Source organism: Dipodomys spectabilis, unplaced genomic scaffold (genome assembly GCF_019054845.1).
Source record: "Dipodomys spectabilis isolate Male_0828 unplaced genomic scaffold, ASM1905484v1 ptg000024l, whole genome shotgun sequence".
Lineage (NCBI taxonomy): Eukaryota > Metazoa > Chordata > Mammalia > Rodentia > Heteromyidae > Dipodomys > Dipodomys spectabilis.
In genome coordinates this window covers 3,868,101-3,886,424 of record NW_024870701.1, presented here as the reverse complement: position 1 = coordinate 3,886,424, position 18,324 = coordinate 3,868,101, and the positions used below count along the sequence as shown (strand labels likewise).

General features: G+C 38.2%; 1 protein-coding gene across 1 annotated transcript in view; it reads left to right on the top strand.

Annotated features, from left to right (window-relative positions):
* Abhd3 (abhydrolase domain containing 3, phospholipase) overlaps window positions 1-9,452 on the top strand; it is a 51,260-nt gene extending 41,808 nt beyond the window's left edge. The window contains exons 6-9 of the mRNA XM_042675248.1: window positions 1,986-2,159; window positions 4,877-4,925; window positions 5,006-5,171; window positions 8,596-9,452. Of these exons, the coding sequence (XP_042531182.1) occupies window positions 1,986-2,159; window positions 4,877-4,925; window positions 5,006-5,171; window positions 8,596-8,774 (568 nt within the window). The 3' untranslated portion in view covers window positions 8,775-9,452. The remainder of the gene's footprint in view (window positions 1-1,985; window positions 2,160-4,876; window positions 4,926-5,005; window positions 5,172-8,595) is intronic.
* Window positions 9,453-18,324: the final 8,872 nt, after the last annotated feature.

Genomic DNA, 18,324 nt, shown 5'->3' with positions numbered 1-18,324 from the left:
TCAGAAGGCTGAAATCTGAGGATCTTGGTCCAAAGCAAGCCCGAACAGACAAATCTGAGAGACTCTTACCTCTAATTAACTGCAACAAGCCAGAACTGCATTTCAATTAGCATCATTTTGTATGGTCTTATGTACATAGCTATTGAGCTATTATGATTCTCTGCCCGGGAATACCCTATGCATATACTGTGTTTCTTTGGGTCTGGCTTACTTCACTTAATATGATTTTTAACTAGAACTTCTCATGTCTTCTCTTCCATTAAAATGCCTCTATCAAGAATTCTGAAATCTTTGAATTTCCTCTCTTGAAGTTTGTTCCCTTATTGCAAATTTAAGATAAAACTTTGGCATATACTTCAATAATTTAGCAGTAGAGTCAAATTCACAATAAGATGTGAGTCAACAAAAAGTGAAAAGTCACACACACACACAGAGCAAAACCACCCATCCCGCACACTCACACGCAGAGCAAAACAACCCCAACTTTCAGGGCTGCAATGTTTGCTGTTCAACAATAACTATTTGGAAAATTTGTAACAATGTGGGAAATAATTTAATATTTTATGTAAAGTAGTGGTAATGTGTTCTAGTTACCTATCACTGCATAACTGACCATATTAAAAGTATTTTAGTTCTGGTTTTTAAATGCTAAATTTCTAGAAATATGCATTATCCTACTTCTTTAATGATTTAATGAATAAAACTGCCCTGTAGTGTGATAGGGGAGGCGGTGATTCCCTCACCCCTCTTCTTAGGAGTTAGGTGCAGCAAACCTGAGGGGCAAGGGACAGCGAAGGGAAAGGCACCACACAGTAAGTAGCATTTTAAAATCTTTCCTTCATTTAAGCCATGGTTTACCGCTAGGATATCAGATCCCTGAAAAATGTCAAATAGCAGGTGTTAATTACAATGATTAAAATGCATTTAATTGTGAATAAAATTAGACTGGAAAAAAATAATGATTTAGGATAATCCTATTTCTCTAAAACTCCTCCCTCCTCTTTCTTCCTTTTTAACAGTCTTTGGTGGGCTTCATATATGGGGTGAATTTGATCAAAGTACTTTGTGTGCTTCAAATATCACTGCAATGATGCCTTTACACAATTAATTTATGCTAATAAAAATTTAAAAGACTTAAAAAAAGCCAGAACTGGAGTTGTGGCTCAAGTGGTAGAGCACCAGCTATGTACAAGGCCCTGAGATAAAGCTCTAGTACTGGCACAAATAAATAAATACAAATAAAAAAATTTTTATTTAAAAAAAACAACTACAGGTGTGACTCAAGTGGTAGATCAGTATTCATGAAGAAAACAAAACAAAAAAACAAAAACAAATGAAAAGGAAAAGAATTGGAGGTATGGCTCAAGCCATAAAGCACCTGCCAAGTTGAAGCCCCAGTACAAAAACAAGCAAAAATTCACAATGCCCTTATCATACCTGATCAAAAGTAACTAATTCCTAAGTATCATCAACTATTCAATGTCATTTATCCACTTATCTGTTTGTTCACTTGATTTTATGGTTATGTAGTTCAAGAACCAAATAACTGTAGGCTTGGCATGCTTCTTAAATTCCTTAATTGTGATTTGTTCTCTTTCTTCCTCTTTTAGTTGTTTTTTTTTCTTTTATCGAGAAAATGAGGTCTTTTTACTGTCAAAGTAAAACAACCTTTCAGGGAGAAACTATCAATATTATACTGATCCTCAATGATAAACATAATTCCTACCTATTGTGGTGATGTCTTTTTTTGAATCTGAGTTTTCTTTCCAACCCTGGTAATTTATGCGTTTTATCAGCTTCCCAGCTATATCCCAGCCATTTAAGGCCTCTTAATTTAGAAGCCTAAACATTTTACCAGAGAGGAAGTATTGTCTTTTAATGGCTTAGTGACCCATCGCAATATATGCAAGTAGTACAGTCATTTTCATGAGCTAGCTTGAGAGATGTGACAAACTACTAAATTTCCTGTTTCTCCCCAATTTTAGAATGCTACTTCTGAATTACCTGGGCAAAACTGGGCCTAAAACTCCTTTGATGGCAGCTGCAACTTTTTCAGTTGGTTGGAATACTTTTGCCTGCTCGGAGTCACTAGAGAAACCACTGAACTGGCTGCTTTTTAATTACTATTTGACAACCTGTCTCCAGTCCTCAGTTAATAAGTAAGTCAGCTTTAAAACTTTTGTCTCCAAACATTTTAGATTACACGCTCTAACAGGATAAAAATTTTTAAACAATACTGCCAGTATATGTCTTATATGTTATGTGAATTTACACTATTTTATCAAAGTATTCTCTATATTATGAATGCATATAAAAACAAAGTTACAAGCAGAAACTAAAAATACAGATAAAAGTCATAATGTTTTCCTTTATCCCAGCAAATTGTCTTGTATAACTCATGAATTAGAGATCTGTACCTTGAAGATCACTAATTCTAAATTATTCTAAAAGACTGAAAACATCAGTATGGAATGTGTTAGGTAAGATTATGGGCCACCTAGGTTTTCTACTTGTTGTTCATCTTGTCAAGACCTAATTCTTTCCCAGGAAGTAAGTGATATTTTACATGCTTTTTTCTTTGTCATTCATAGACTTGAAGTCAGGGTGCCATCCCTGAGCTTTTTTGCTCAAGGCAAGCGCTCTACCACTTTGCACCATAGCTCTTCTACTGGTATTTGGGTGGTTAATTAGACATAGAGTCTCACAGGGGCTTTTCTGCCTGGGCTGTCTTCGAACCCCTAATCCTCAGATCTCAGCCTCCTGAATAGCTAGGATTTCAGACATGAGTCACCTGAATGGTTAGGATTAGGATTTATAGGTATGAGCCACTGGTGCCTGGCTTCGGGCACCAGTTATATAATCAATGTTGATTATATAAGTATGTACTTATGATCATGGCCTGCTTTAGAAATAGAAGGCAATTCACATGTATTGTCTTAGCTCACGGATTTACTACTAAAATACTCTTTGTTTGTTTTTTGTTTTTTTGGGTCCGGTTGTAGGGTCTGAACTCTGGGTCTGGGCGCTGTCCCTCAGCTCTTCAGCTCAAGGCTAGCTCTCTACCACTTGAGCCACAGTGCCACTTCCAGCTTTTTTCTTTTTGCTTATGTGGTGCTGAGGAATCGAACCCAGGGCCTCATGCATGCAAGGCAAGCGCTCTACCACTGAGCCACCTTCCCAGCCCCTAAAATACTCTTTACATTAATATTTCCAAAATTATTTATGTATCTTCTAATAAATTGGCATGATAGCAAAGAACATAGAACTCTACTATTAAACTACACCCCAGCCATATCACTCACTCTACCCCTTGAAATGCACTGATAGGTTTAAACTCTAAATGAAAGTACAATTAATTCACATATAACTCATTGAAAACCATAGCTATCCTGAAAGTTGACATTAAATATTGGATTTAACCTTACTAAATTAGAGATCTTAATTATACATGTTGGTAAATATGCTGACTCATCATATTATTATAGTGATGATTAAAAATGATCTTACATGTGGTCACTGAAATGGGGACAATAGCATGGAGAATGAAATGGGATTTGAATTGAAATGCCACTTGAGATGTAGCTCAGTGGTGGAGCATGTGTTCAAGTCCCAATGAAAACTAGAGACTGTAAAGTTTATATAAATATAAAAACTTGTAAATATATAAATGTGTAATCATTTACAAGTATATAAACTGTCTTGTATAAGAAAAATACCAACATTTCAAAAATAAGTATGTAAGAAGATAAAATCTGATTTGTATTATTATAATTTTAAAAAACAATGTCCAGATAATGTAACCAATGGAAAGATTGTAATTTAACTGAGACCTTTATGATCAAACTGGCTTACTAGCATCAGTAGGCAGGTATAATTTTTTATGAAACAATATTTATTTGTTTTTATTACTGTGGATGTAGTTCTTTTCCTGAATTTTTTAAAAGAATGTTGACATGTTAAAGTGTACAACTAGCCGGGCACTGGTGGCTCACGCCTGTAATCCTAGCTACTCAGGAGGCTGAGATCTGAGGATCGTGGTTCAAAGCCAGCCAGGGCAGGAGAGACCGTGAGACTCCTATCTCCAATAAACCACCAGAAAACCGGAAGTGGCGCTGTAGCTCAAGTGGTAGAGCGCTCGCCTTGAGCTGAAGAGCCAAGGGACAGCGCCCAAGCCCAGAGTTCAAGCCCCACGACCGACCAAAAAAAAAAAAAAAAGTGTACAACTATTTGAAAAAAAGTTTTTAAGTCTTCACTGAGACTACAGCATAGATAAATTAAGAAATGAGTAATACCTCTATCCTGACAGCACTGAATTTTTTCTTTAATAAGCACAACAAACATTTCCATTTGTTGGCCTAAAACATAAAAAATGGTTTAAAAACAATCTCAGGGCTGGGCACCAGTGGCTCACGCCTATAATCCTAGCTACTCTGGAGGCTGAGATCTGAGGATAGTGGTTCAAAGCCAGCTCAGGAAGGAGTGTCTGTGAAACTCTTATCTCCAGTTAACCCCCAGAAAAGCAGAAGTGGTGCTGTGGCTCAAAGTGGTAGAGTGCCAGCCTTGAACAAAAAAGCTCAAGGACCATGCCCAGGCCTGAGTTCAAGCCCTAGGACCAGCAACAACAAAAAACATAGTCTCAGGGCTGGAGGCAAAGTCAAGTGGTAGGGCACCTGCTTATTAGTAAGTGCAAGTTCTTTCTTGAGTTCAAATCCTAATAATGCCAAGTAATAATAATACCTCACAATAAAATCTTCCTACATCTTAATTAAGCACGTATTTTTTACATACCAACTTTATGCTCTGAGCTAGATTATTTACTTGTATGATTGAGATAGGAATGACCTTAACTTTTAGTTTTGAAATTCTTTTGTTCCAGGCACCGGCATATGTTTGTTAAACAAATTGATATGGATCATGTCATGAAGGTAGGTGAGAAACTTTATGCAATATTTTAAGTTTTTTCTTTTGATTCCAAGAATCAACCGAATTTGTATATGTTTTTCAGGCTAAGTCTATTAGAGAGTTTGATAAACGATTCACTTCAGTCATGTTTGGATACCGGACAATTGATGACTATTATACTGATGCCAGTCCAAACCGGAGGCTGAAGTCAGTAAGGATTCCCGTGCTGTGCCTGAATTCTGTGGATGATGTTTTCTCACCCAGTCATGGTAAAATTAACTTCAATAAATATATTTGGACATGAACTAACTTTTAAAATACCATTCTTTTTAAAGAAATGCAGTGATTTTTTAAAAAGTATCAGCCATATAATGTTTTATATTGTAATAAAAACAAAAACTAACTAAGCTGGGTGCTAGTGGCTCCTGCCTATATTCCTAGCGAGTCAGGAGGCTGTGATTTGAGGATCATGGTTCAAAGCTAACCACCAGAAAACAGGAAGTGGCATGGTGACTCAAGTGATAGAGAGCTTACCTTGAGCTGAAGAGCTGAGGGACAGTGCCTAATCCCAGAGTTCAAGCCCCACAACCGACAAAAAAAAAAAAAAAGAGCCCAAGTGAATCAAGTGATAGAATGATAGCTTTGAGCACAAAAAGCTCTCAGGCCCTGGATTCAAGCCCCAGTACTGGCTCATGCACACGAGTGCATGCACATGCATACACACACATACAACTTGACAGTCATTATTTAGTATCTAATGTTTCCCATCACTCTGAAATGTTTTCAGTCCTTATCTAGTCCCTTGTAAGATGCAGGACAATATTTTGCTTGTTCTATAAACCTTTCCTTCTTATCAAATGCACTATTCTTTGAACTGTTTTGTTGCGGTTTCTTTGCCTCAGAAGAACATTTTCATCACTTGGCTCTTTTTCATAGGGTTGTTATACAAAAGAATTAGAAATTTTCATGAGAGTTAACCTATTAACCTGTTAGTTAACCTGAGAGTGAACATAGTGGCCTTGTATAACTCAATGATGGGAGCAAATTTAAAAGCAAACAGTTTCTCCTCTGGATATTAAAGAAAAAAAATATTCCAAAATTAACTTTTCTTCTCTCTTACTTTGAAAGGTTATCTTTAATCTATTGAAATAATGTAAGATGTTACATTGTCTTAAAGATCTTTAGGCTTGATCTCTCACTTATTCTTAACAGAAATTTCAAAAGGCATTTTATGCGTGAGGCACTAGTGGCTCGTGCCTATAATCCTAGCTACAGGAAACTGAGATCTGAGGTTTGAATACAGCTGGGGCAGGAAAGTCTGTGATACTCTTATCTCCAATTAACCACCAGAAAAACAGGAAGTGGCACTGTGGCTCAATTGCTAGAGTGCTAGCTTTTAGCTGAAGAGCTCAGGGACAGTGTCCAGGCCCAGAGAAGAAGAAAAGAAAAGAAAGAAAAAAACAAACAAACAAAAACTTCAGGTCATTGGTTATCGATCAGAAAATGAAACTAGGAACTTAAAAGTCAGTTTATTATTTAGCATATTTTTATTGGACAAAAAAAAAAGAATGTAGCTGATCTACACAAGTAAAATTCTTCCCTTATATATTCCAAGTGTAGCTGATTTTGATATAAATAATTGTCTTGACTTTTACTGTGATAAGAAAAATTAAAATTATGCTAATATGTTGCTATATTATTATCTATTGGTCTATTTACAAAATCATCTACAATCATGATGTCCTAAAACTATTCTTGTTACCTGTAAAAAAAAAAAAGCAAACAACAATAAACTTTGGGCCATTGATCAGAAAATGAAACTGTGAACTTGAAAGTCAGATGATTATTTAGCATATTTTTTACTGGATTAAAATTGTATATTTTTAGTCCACTTTTTTCTTTCTATTTCACTGGCCTTGCTACCAACAAAAATTTCCCAACATTTGGATCTGACCCATTAGGGTGAAGTTTAAACTCATTATTTCTTATTTCCCAAGCCCTTTAAATAGTCTTGCCAAACTGAAAATAGTGGACAATTGTCTGCAGTCTAGGAGAACAGGCAGCCAGCATGCTTCACATGACTCAGCCTTTGTTCTGATATGACTGTAACTAACAGTAACAGATATTTCTGGGTAGGGATTGGGGAAAACTAAACAGTAGTGTGTATACTTAGCACTCATGAGGCCTTGGATTCAATCTTCAGCATGAACAAACACACAATCACTGTCTGCACTCTTAAGCATACGAAAAAAATAAAACAAGGCTGGGGCTTGGCTCAAATGGTAGAGCATTTGCCTAGCAAGCACAAGGCCCTGAGTTCAAACATGCGTACTGGCAAAGAAAATAAAATAATGCTGGGCACTGGTGGCTCATACCTATAATCCCAGCTACTCAGGAAACTGAGCTCTGAGAATCAGGTTTGAAGTCAACCCAAGCAGAAAAGTCTGTGAGACTCTTATCTCTAATTAGAGGTAAGAGAAAAAGCTAGAAGTAGAAGTGTGGTTCAAATGGTAGAGCACCAGCCTTGAGAAACAAAGCTAAGTGAGAGCACAAGGCCCTGAATTCAAGCCCCATTACTGGCATTAAAAAAGAAAAGAAAAGCAAGAAGAAAGAGAGGAAAAAAAACTTTTAATTCATATCCTTTAGCTTATTCTCGGGCTTGATTTTGTACAACCCATAAAAAGATTGCCATTGCTGGTGAATTATATCTAATATTTATAGCAACTTTGTTTTCAAAATAAAGTATTTTTCTCTAGAGTATGAATAGGAATTTAAAGAAGGAAAAGTAATCATCCCTCTTTCAGCTAGAGATAAATACTGTTGACATTTGGGTAAAAAAGTTTTGTTGCTATCTATTTTTTTCCGGTTGTGGGGCTTGAACTCAGGGTCTAGGTGCTGTCCCTGAGCTATTTTGCTCATGGCTAGCACTCTACCACTTTTGAACCACAGTTGCACTTGCAGTTTTCTCGTGGTTAATTGGAGATAAGATTCTCATGGACTTTCCTGTCTGGGCTGGCTTCAAACCATCGTCCTCAGATCTCAGCCTCCTTAGTAGCTAGGATGACAGGCGTGAGCCCCCAGCATCCAGCCTTCTATACACTTGTGTTTTTTTTTTTTTTTTCAAAATTTTTATTGTGATTAAATGGTTACATAATTTCCCAAATTTTACAGTATTGTGGGATAGTGATGCTTAGTTAAAGTCACAAACACATTCTAACTTTCATGGAGCAAATTGTCTATCACAGTCTATAACATTTATGAGTTCTTATATACTTGTAATATATAAATTGTGATGCATAATTTTGAACCTTCACATAGCTACAAGTTGGCTTCAGGGATCTATAACTTTATGCAAAGTTAACCAAAGTCATGCATAATAATTTACAACTCTCACAAATGTGCTAAAATTAATTTCTCAAAGCAAGATTCAGGTATACTCCTGTGTTACAATTAAATCTTGGGTTGATTCTTTTAAAAGAATCAATCAGTACATGTGTGCAAATATGAACTAAGAATATAAGTGGTTTCTATAAATTAGTAAGTCTCATTCCATTTATCCACATTCATTACAAATATTTGTTTAATGGTGTGTAGTTTGTTTTGATTAGAAAGGATAAAGAATATACTTTTCCTAATAAAAAATGATAATTTTCTTTTCCCCCCTTTCTACTTCCTCCCCTTCTTTTCCTCAAGCTATTCCAATAGAAACTGCTAAGCAAAATCCTAATGTGGCATTGGTCCTTACTTCTTATGGAGGCCATATTGGTTTTCTGGAGGGAATCTGGCCAAGGCAATGCACTTACATGGATCGCGTCTTCAAGCAGTTTGTGCAGGCCATGGTTGAGCACGGACACGAACTCTCTAACATGTAGTTCTTCAGTGCATCATGTCTGAATCACCATTTTAAAGGCAGCTCAGCTTAGTGCACACATTTTAACTTATGTATATACAGCAAAGAAGCCAGCAGATGGGTGAAGAGGTCCAGAATGACATGCAAAAACGACTTTTAAGAAAACAAAATCACTTTGTAGCAAGCAATTAAATATAGTTTAGATTGTTACTTATGTAGATTTTATTTTTTACTATGCCTTACCAAATATGACCTTAACTAAAGTAGTCTTTATGTACATGGAACTGCACTTAACCAAAACTATTGTGTAAAAAGATTTTAATTCCTCAGGGTTTTAATTTAGGCTAGTGTTTTTTTTTAGATTACTCATTTTAAGTGACTTAATTGTACCTTACTAATTGTTAAGAGATTTTGGTTTTACTTGAATGTAAGTTATAAGATGGCACATTCCTAAGGGTATTTATACTTGAATGGTAATATGAAAACTGAAATAAGATAAAATACAATGCGCTAAATCTTTTATGTGTTTAATTTTAACAAGTGCAACAATGTTAGCCTGACTTCTCTGTACATGCTCTTCTATTCTGATAACATATTAGGGCTGATTTATGTTTTATAATGATTATAATTTACATGCTTATTTTTAAAATAGTATATGTGCACACATATAAGTCATTATATTAAAATCTATTATTTTAAATTGTTTCTTTGCAATTTTTTCATCTTCAAAAAGAGACTGGGAAATAATTTATGATAGTTTCACAAACAAATTAGCAAGAAAACTTGAAACTGCTTCCAAAATATTAGACTCACATCATTTATTCCAACTAAGAATACCTTCAGAATTGGGCTCTGTTGGCTCATGCCTACAATCCTAACTACTCAGGAGGCTGAAATCTGAGGATTGCAGTTTAAAGCCAGCAAGGAAAGTCACTCTTATTTCCAATTAACTACCCAAATGCCAGAAGTAGAGCTCTGGCTCAAGTGGTAGTGTGCAACCTTGAATGAAAACACTAACAGATAATACCCAAGCCCTGAATTTAAAAAGAGAGAAAGCTGGATGCTGGTGGCTCACGCCTGTAATCCTAGCTACTCAGAAGGCTGAGATCTGAGGATCTCGGTCTATCTCTAACTACCAGAAAACCAGAAGTGGCACTGTGGCTCAAATGGTAGAGCACTTGCCTTGAGCTGAAGAGCTCAGGGACAGCACCCAGACTCAGAGTTCAAGCCCCACACTGACAAAAAAAAAAGAGAGAAGTGGGAGGGAGAGAGGGAGAGAGAGAGAGAGAACACTTTCTGTTACAAGACACCCAACAGTGGCTCAAGTAATAATGTTTAATTGGGGCTAATGGTATAGCTCACACACATCTATACAATAGATAGACAGACAGACGGATGGATGGCAAAACAGGGCTGTTGCAGGGACTTGTTTTTTTGTCGGTCGTGGGGCTTGAACTCTGGGCTTGGGCGCTGTCCCTGCACTCTTCAGCTCAAGTCGAGCACTCTACCGCTTGAGCCACAGCGCCACTTCCGGTTTTCAAGTGGTTTATTGGAGATAAGAGTCTCACAGACTTTTCTGCCTGGGCTGGCTTTAAACCATGATCCTCAGATCTCAGCCTCCTGAATAGCTAGTATTACAGGCATGAGCCACCAGTGCCCGGCAGGGACTTTTCTTTTGCTAGTCCTGGGGTTTGAACTCAGGGCGTGGGCACTGGCCCTGAGTTTCTTTTGCTCAAGGCTAGCACTCTACTACTTGAGCTATAGCACCACTTCTGGTCTTTTCTGTTTATGTGCTACTAAGGGATCAAACCTAGGGGTTCATGAATGCTGGGCAAGCACTCTACCACCTAAGCCACATTCCAAGCTTTACAAGGAACTACCACTTGATTCAAATCTCCACTTCTGGCTTGTTTTGGTAGTTAATTGGAGTCTCATGGCCTTTTTTGCCTGGACTGGCTTTGAACCACAATCCTCAGATCTCAAGCTTTCTGAGTAGCTAGGATTACAGGTGTGAGCTACCAACGTGGACATTAGTGTTTAGAGAAGGAAATAGTAGGAGTGGGGTCAGACACAGGCTGCCTACCCTTTTGGAAATACGAAAGGTTTCCAGAAGTCTTGGATTTACACCTAGTAGAACTGTATCACATGTCTACCCAGATGGGAGTGGGAGCTTGGGAATGCAAATACATAAATTATTTCTATAGTGGTAAAGGCAGGAACGGAGCAAAGGGCTGCCAATAGTTGTTGGACTAACAAACTAATAGTTCAGGCGGGCACTGGTAGTTCACACCTGTAATCCTAGCTACTCAGGAGGCTGAGATATGAGGATCTCAGTTCAAAGCCAGTCTGGGCAGGAAAGGCCATGAAATACTTATCTCCAATAAAGCACCAGAAAATTGGAAGTAGTGTTGTGTCTCAAGTGGTAGAGTCTTGCCTTGAACTGAAGAGCTGAGGATCAGCACCAGGCCCAGAGTTCAAGCTCTATGACTGACAAAAACAAAAACTATTTCAACCTGTTTCTAAAATATGTATCTCACTATGTAGTCTAGGCTGGTCTTAAAACTTGTGAACTTTCTGCCTTAGACCTCCAAGTGCTGGGATTACAGGAATGGGCCAGTATGCTCTACTCAAGTACTACTACTACTCTATTCAATATCTCACACTAAAAGGTCATGTACAGAAAAGCATATTAGTTATGAGAATGCTTGAGAATCCCAAATTATGTCTAAAATAATAACAGATACTAATTATATTAAGCAATTCACGAGGCCTTGGATTCAATCCTCAGTGCACGCACATACTAGGGGTGTCTAAACCCCACACATTCCCCCAATGGTAAGGAAGCAAAAACATCCCCATAGCTTTGCCTGTTGGGCTCTGTTTCTGTAAATTAAATCATACGTATAGTGTATGATCTTTTTGCCTGCTTTTTCTTCCCCACTTGACATTGTGCCTTAGCTTTTTATTGTGGAGATGGCCATCAAAACTGCAGGTTAAGCAAGTGCCCTGACACTGAGAGACACCCCCATTCCATTTGGCACAATGTTTTAAAAGTCCATCCTTATGGGTAGCATCTATCAGTTCTGGACTTTCCTTTGGTGGATGTACAGTATTTCTTTGTGTAGATATATCACATTTTATTTATCAGTTGATAGACATGTGGGTGGTTTCTACTTTACCACTAGAACAATGGCATAATGGACATTTGCATATAGTTTTTACCTGAGTGTACTTTTTGGGGGAAGGATTCTTGGTCAGATGGTAATTATGTTTAGCCCTTTGAGAAACTACTATTAGAATTTTGCAGTTTGTTTTACATTTTCAAGTGCAACATATATAGCTCTCCACATGACTGTCAACCCTTGTTATCACCTGACTTTTTTTGGCAGTGCTCTTACAGAATGTGAATTAGAAGTTTTAATCATGATATTCTGTCAAAACCAAAATGTAAACTAATAGCTTGATGTTTAAATATTTCTTTTATGCAAGTTGGGCACCAGTGGTTCACACCTGTAATCCTAGTGGCTCAGGAAGCTGACATTTGAGGATCCCAGTTTGAGGCCAGCCCAGACAGAAAAATACATGAGACCCTTATCTCTAATTAGCCAGCAATTAGTCAGAAGTGGAGATGTGGCTCAAGTGATAGAACACCAGCTTGATCAAAAAAGCCAAGTGATAGCATGAGACCCTGAGTTCAAGCCCCAGGACCAGCACCAAAACAAAAAAGTGTCATCTGTAGTTTGATTCTGCTTTTTCAGAAATTCATTATTATTCTTGTGTGCTCCCCAAATTTACAGGGTGAAATAAGTCACTTTAGGGGAAGTGGACTAAGAAGGTAGGTGACTAAATCTTTTTTTTTTGGGGGGGGGGGAAGGGTCTGGTTGTGGGGCCTGAACTCTGGGCCTGGGTGCTGTCCCTCAGCTCTTCAAGTGATAGGCTAGCGCTCTATCACTTGAGCCACCGCACCACTTCCAGCTTTTTTCTTTTTGCATATGTGGTTCTGAGGAATCGAACCCAGGGCCTCATGCATGCAAGGCAAGCGCTCTACCACTGAGCCACCTTCCCAGCCCTGGTGACTAAATCTTAAGGGTAGGACTCTCATAAATAAAATGTGTGCCCTTATGAAGGCATTTTGAGAGTATAGCTAATCAGAAGTGGCCCACTCCAGATATCCCAGCACTTTGACCTTGGACTTTCTAGCCTCTAGGACAGTGTAACACAAATATCCACTGTTTAAAAGCCACACAGTCCACAATGTTGTGTTATAATATGCCCAAGTTGCATTTCACAAATTTATGAGTGAGAAAGTCAAGCAATACACAGATTATAGCAATCAAAGGAAAAGGGGAAGAAAAGGAACACAGCCCGCTGCAAAGATCATAGCTGACTGCCAGCTACATTTACATAATTTGAAGAACCATTAACATTACCTACTTCAGGAATAAAACTTGGGTACTGACCATGCCAGCATTTGAACTCAGTGCTTCTCACTCATATTCAGCTTGCTTGCTTGTGGTTGGCACTCTACCACTTGAGTCATGCCTTTAGGTTAGCTTTTTGCAAGTGTAAGGCCAGAGTTCAAACCCTGAGTACCAGCAATAAATATATATATATGTGAATTCTGGATCATTTCAGATTTTTAGGCTTTCAAATTAGGGATGCTCAATCTGCATAATATGAGATGCTTTTTTTTTTTTTTTAAAGTTCCTTTCCTTATATACTATATCCTGGAAGCCAGCTCAGGCAGAAAAGTACACAAGACTCCATCTCCAAAATAACCAGCAGAATGCTAAGGCTGACTGGAATCCCGGTTTACATGACAGAGCGCCAGATGAACAAGCAAGCTGAATGAGTGCAAGGTCCTGACGTGTTCAAACACTGGTACTGGCAAAAAAAATTTAAGTGTTTATAATCTCTCATCTTCTCCCTATGACAATGTGCTTACTGAAGGAAGATATTTTGCATCATGCATCTTTGCATCCTTCATATCTTAATAGTTCAAAACAATAAATGAATTCAATTTTATCAAAATCTGAAATATATCAGTGGTGCATACATATAAATCCAGCTACACGAGAGACTGAAGCTAGATAATCACGAATTGTGGCCAGCCTAGGCTACTTAGTAAGACCTCCACCTCACAAAAACTCATGTGTATAGTATAAATCTGTGTAAATATAAAAATCCATTGCATATAGGATGTCATTCTATTGAGAATAAATTGTGACACATTCACATCTAGAGCCCTGAAAAATAACTGATTTTTGAGGATATTTCTGATATTTGATAAAAACAAGTTATTGATATGTATGTACATTTGTCTGTACATACACTTCATTAGTGTCAAATAAAAAAATATAACCATACATATCTATGGTTGTGAATTTCATGAATTAACTATAATGGGAGATTCTTTGACCTGATTGATTCTTTGACCTGAAGGACAAATTATTCTCAAGTTGTTTTTTCACACAGTATCTAGCTCTGAGAAGGAAAGTTATTTCTGCAGCCCAAGCAATTAGCACACTGTCAGTAACAGACTAGGAATAGAGTCAAATTTAACTGAGAAAAAAAATACTAATTTGTAAGCCAGCTACCCATTCCAGTAAATCCCTTTTAAGCATATCCTGGAATTATTTCTAGCTCTGTCTCTTCAGTTTGTTATTGCATCATCAAATATTTATCTACAGTCTTATCTATAGAGCATTATAGATACAAATGGATACAGTAGGATTTTTTCCCATTATTTTTACTTCCTTCTCTCCCTCTTTCTTTCCATCCTCTCAAGCCCATGTTTTCTTTGTATCTTGAACCCAGCAAATACACACATTTCATAAAACAATACTTACATGTAATATTCATGGTGAGGTATGCTCTCATTTTCTAGTATACCCTATTCTATTCTTTTAACTATCTTTATTTTCAAAATCTAAGTGAGCAAATGCAAAATTTTATTCTTAAATCTGGGGATGAATTCAAGGAATTTATTAGATTTCTACTTTTATGCATGAAATATTTTATTACTTAAAAAAAAACCACTCCAAAAAGGGTGAAAAAGTACAGCAGTGGAGCACACTGGACATTGATTAAAGTGAACTATGCAACTTGTGGGTGGAGATGGGAGGAAACGTACTTACCACCTGAAGCATATAAACATAACCCTACTGTATATCCTCTCTAAAATAACAATTTTTTAAAATTCCAAAATGTATTTTTGAGATTAATAATGCATTGCAACTTACAGTTTGAAAAATAACTGAAATTCCCCAGTCAGAATGTCCCACATCCACAAATCAGCCAACGACAAATGCTGGAGGGGATGTGGAGAAAGAGGAACCCTATTACACTGCTGGTGGGAATGTACACTTATACAACCACTTTGGAAAGCAGTCTGGAGGGTCCTTAGAAAGACAAAGATTGACCTCCCTTACGACCCAGTCATACCACTTCTAGGCATCTACCCTGAACAACAGGAACCAATATACAAGGACACATGCACCTCCATGTTTATTGCAGCACTGTTCGCAATAGCTAGGATATGGAAACAACCTAGATGCCCCACCACAGATGAATGGATCCAAAAATTGTGGTATCTATACACAATGGAATATTATGCAGCCATTAGAAATGACAAAATAATGGCATTTGCAGGGAAATGGATGGAGCTAGAAGGAATCATGTTGAGCGAGGTAAGCCAAGAACGAAGAGACAAACGGTACATGGTCTCCCTGATAAGTGGATGCTAAATCCAAAAGGTTAGGTGATACGACAAAACTAACAGGACTTAAGAAACAAAGAACTCCCGCTCATCTGGTTGAACCACTACTAAATATCCCCATGCTGCTGATCACAAATATGGTATATAACATGTGAACACTGTTATATATTACAGACTGTGGTAGACAATTTGCTCCAGGGAAATTAGAATGAACTTGTGACTTTGAAATTATGTAATCATTTAATCACAATCAAAAAAAAAAAAAAGAACCTCGGGGAAGGGAGGGAGGGAGGGGATGGTAGGGGGAAAACAATGGAGGGGGTAACAATGTTCAAGAGGAAGTGTACTCAGTACCTCATTCATGTAACTGTAACCCTCTGTATAGTAGCCTTACAATAAAAAAAAAAAAAAAAAGGAAAAATAAATAACTGAAATTGCAAATACTAGAAGAAAATTCCTCTTGCCTATGACAGTTGTCACATTTAGTTACAGTAACTTCTTTACCTGTAGACCACAGCACCATGAAGACCAGGAACAAAGTTGCTGGCTAAATTGAAGCTCTTAAAAAGCTTCAGGTCTGGGAAGGTGGCTCAGTGGTAGAGCGCTTGCTTGCATGCATGAGGCCCTGGATCCGATTCCTTAGCACCACATAATCAGAAGCCAGGTGGAGCTGTGGCTCAAGTGGTAGAGCATGCACGTTGAGCCGAAGAGCTCAGGGACAGCGCCCAGACCCAGAGTTCAGACCCACTACCAATAAAAACAAAACAAAAAACGCAATGCAGAGCACCAGTGGCTCAAGCCTGTAATCCTAGCTACTCAGGAGGCTAAGATCTGAGGATTGAGGTTCAAAGCCAACCCCAGCTGGAAAGTCCATGAGACTCTTATCTTCAATAAACCACCAGAAAACGGGAAGTGGCGCTGTGGCTCAAGCTCAAGTGGTAGAGCATTAGCCTTGTGCTGAAGAGCTGAGGGACAGTGCCCAGTCCCACCAGAGTTCAAGCCCCATGACCGACAAAAACAAAACAAAAAACTTTATGAGGACACTGGCAGCTCATACCTGTAATCCTAACTACTCAAAAAGCTGAGATTTGAGGATTCTAGTTTGAAGCTAGTCCAAGCAGGAAAGTCTGATTTTTATCACCAATTAACCAACAAAAAGCCAGAAGTAGAGCTGTGGTTCAAGTGACAGAGTGCCAGCTTTGAGCAAAAAATGCTATGGGACAGCACCCAGGCCCTGAGCTCAAGATCTAATACTGGCACATACAACACAATACTGTGCCCAACACTTGAAACTTAGTCTAGCAGGCTCAACCTTAGGTAGAACATTCATACAAATCAAGTGTGGGAGAAAATTCTTCAGCATCTGTGAGTCAGAACATCTGTTAAAGCAGTTTCCCCTGCATAACTCAGAATAAAGATGATTAAAAGAAAAAAAAAAAGGCCTCAGTTACTCTGAGCTAATGTAGCACTTGTCACAAGGTAAGCACTCAACGTTTTAGAACTTAATTTGGAGTCAGGACAATTTGCAAGGTCAGGTGACAAAGAACACCTAGGGAATTTGCTATTTTAGCTCCAGTTCTCACTGAAAAAGTGTTTTGACCCTAACTGATTCTCAGAACCAACCCAACCCAAGATACAGAATAGCAGCAAATGTTCCTTTTCTAATCACGTCAGCAATGATAACCAGTGCAGTCAAAACTGCTCTATATAATTGCTTTTATTGTCTTGCTTTTAACTTTCATTTCTGAGTAAAAGATTGATAGCTCTATTTTCATGGGTTTTGTGGTTTTAAAAAAAAGCAATGCTTTCTACTTTTTTCATATGTACTATAAGGTTGTAAATTATGCAACTGCTCTTTGTCCCTATTGCCAGTATTGAAAATCTAGGAGACTTGAAGTGGTGTTATGGCTCAAATGGTAGAACACATTGGGCTGGGAAGATGGCTCAGTGGTAGAGCGCTTGCCTTGCATGCCTGAGGCCCTGGGTTCGATTCCTCAGCACCACATAAGCAAAAAGAAAAAAGCCGGAAGTGGCACTGTGGCTCAAGTGGTAGAGCGCTAGCCTTGAGCTGAAGAGCTGAGGGACAGCGCCCAGGCCCAGAGTTCAGGCCCCACGACTGGACTCCAAAACAAAAAACAAAAAAATCAAGTGGTAGAACACTTGCCTTAAGCTGAAGAGCTGAGGGACAGAACCCAGGCCCAGAATTCAAGCCCCAAAACTGACAAAAATAAATAAAATGAAAATTTAGGAGACATTTTAGAATTACTTTTGAATACTGTTGTGCTAAAAAGAACTGTGAAAGGCAAGAATACTTTACCTGTGAGTTTTCTGTATATATTTGTGCTGATTCTGGGACTTGAACTCAGAGCTGGGTGCTGTCCTTGAGCTTTATTTCTCAAGGCTTAAGAGTCGATTCATGAAGCCAGGCGCCAGTGGCTCACGCCTAGCTACTCAGGAGGCTGAGATTTGAAGATCACGGTTCTAAGCCAGCCCAGGCAGAAAAGTCTGTGAGACTCTTGTCTCCAATAAACGCTGTAGCTCAACTGGTAAAGTGCTCGCTTTGAGCTGAAGAGCTGAGAGACAGCGCCCAGGCCGAGTTCAAGCTCCACAACCAACAACAAAAACAGCATTACTATCATGTACTCTGGAAAAATCTCACAAGCACTTATGGCACAGCTAGCCGAGGGCACTAGCCTCCCTGATAGTATTTATGTAACTTTTAATGTGCTTCCATAAGTTTGTTGTAAAACCACCTGAACATTGTCAAGAATTCAAATGCCATATTCAAAAAAGAAAAAAAAAAAAAAGATTGGGGACAGGAATGTGGCTTAGTAGTGTGGAATGTTTGCCTAGT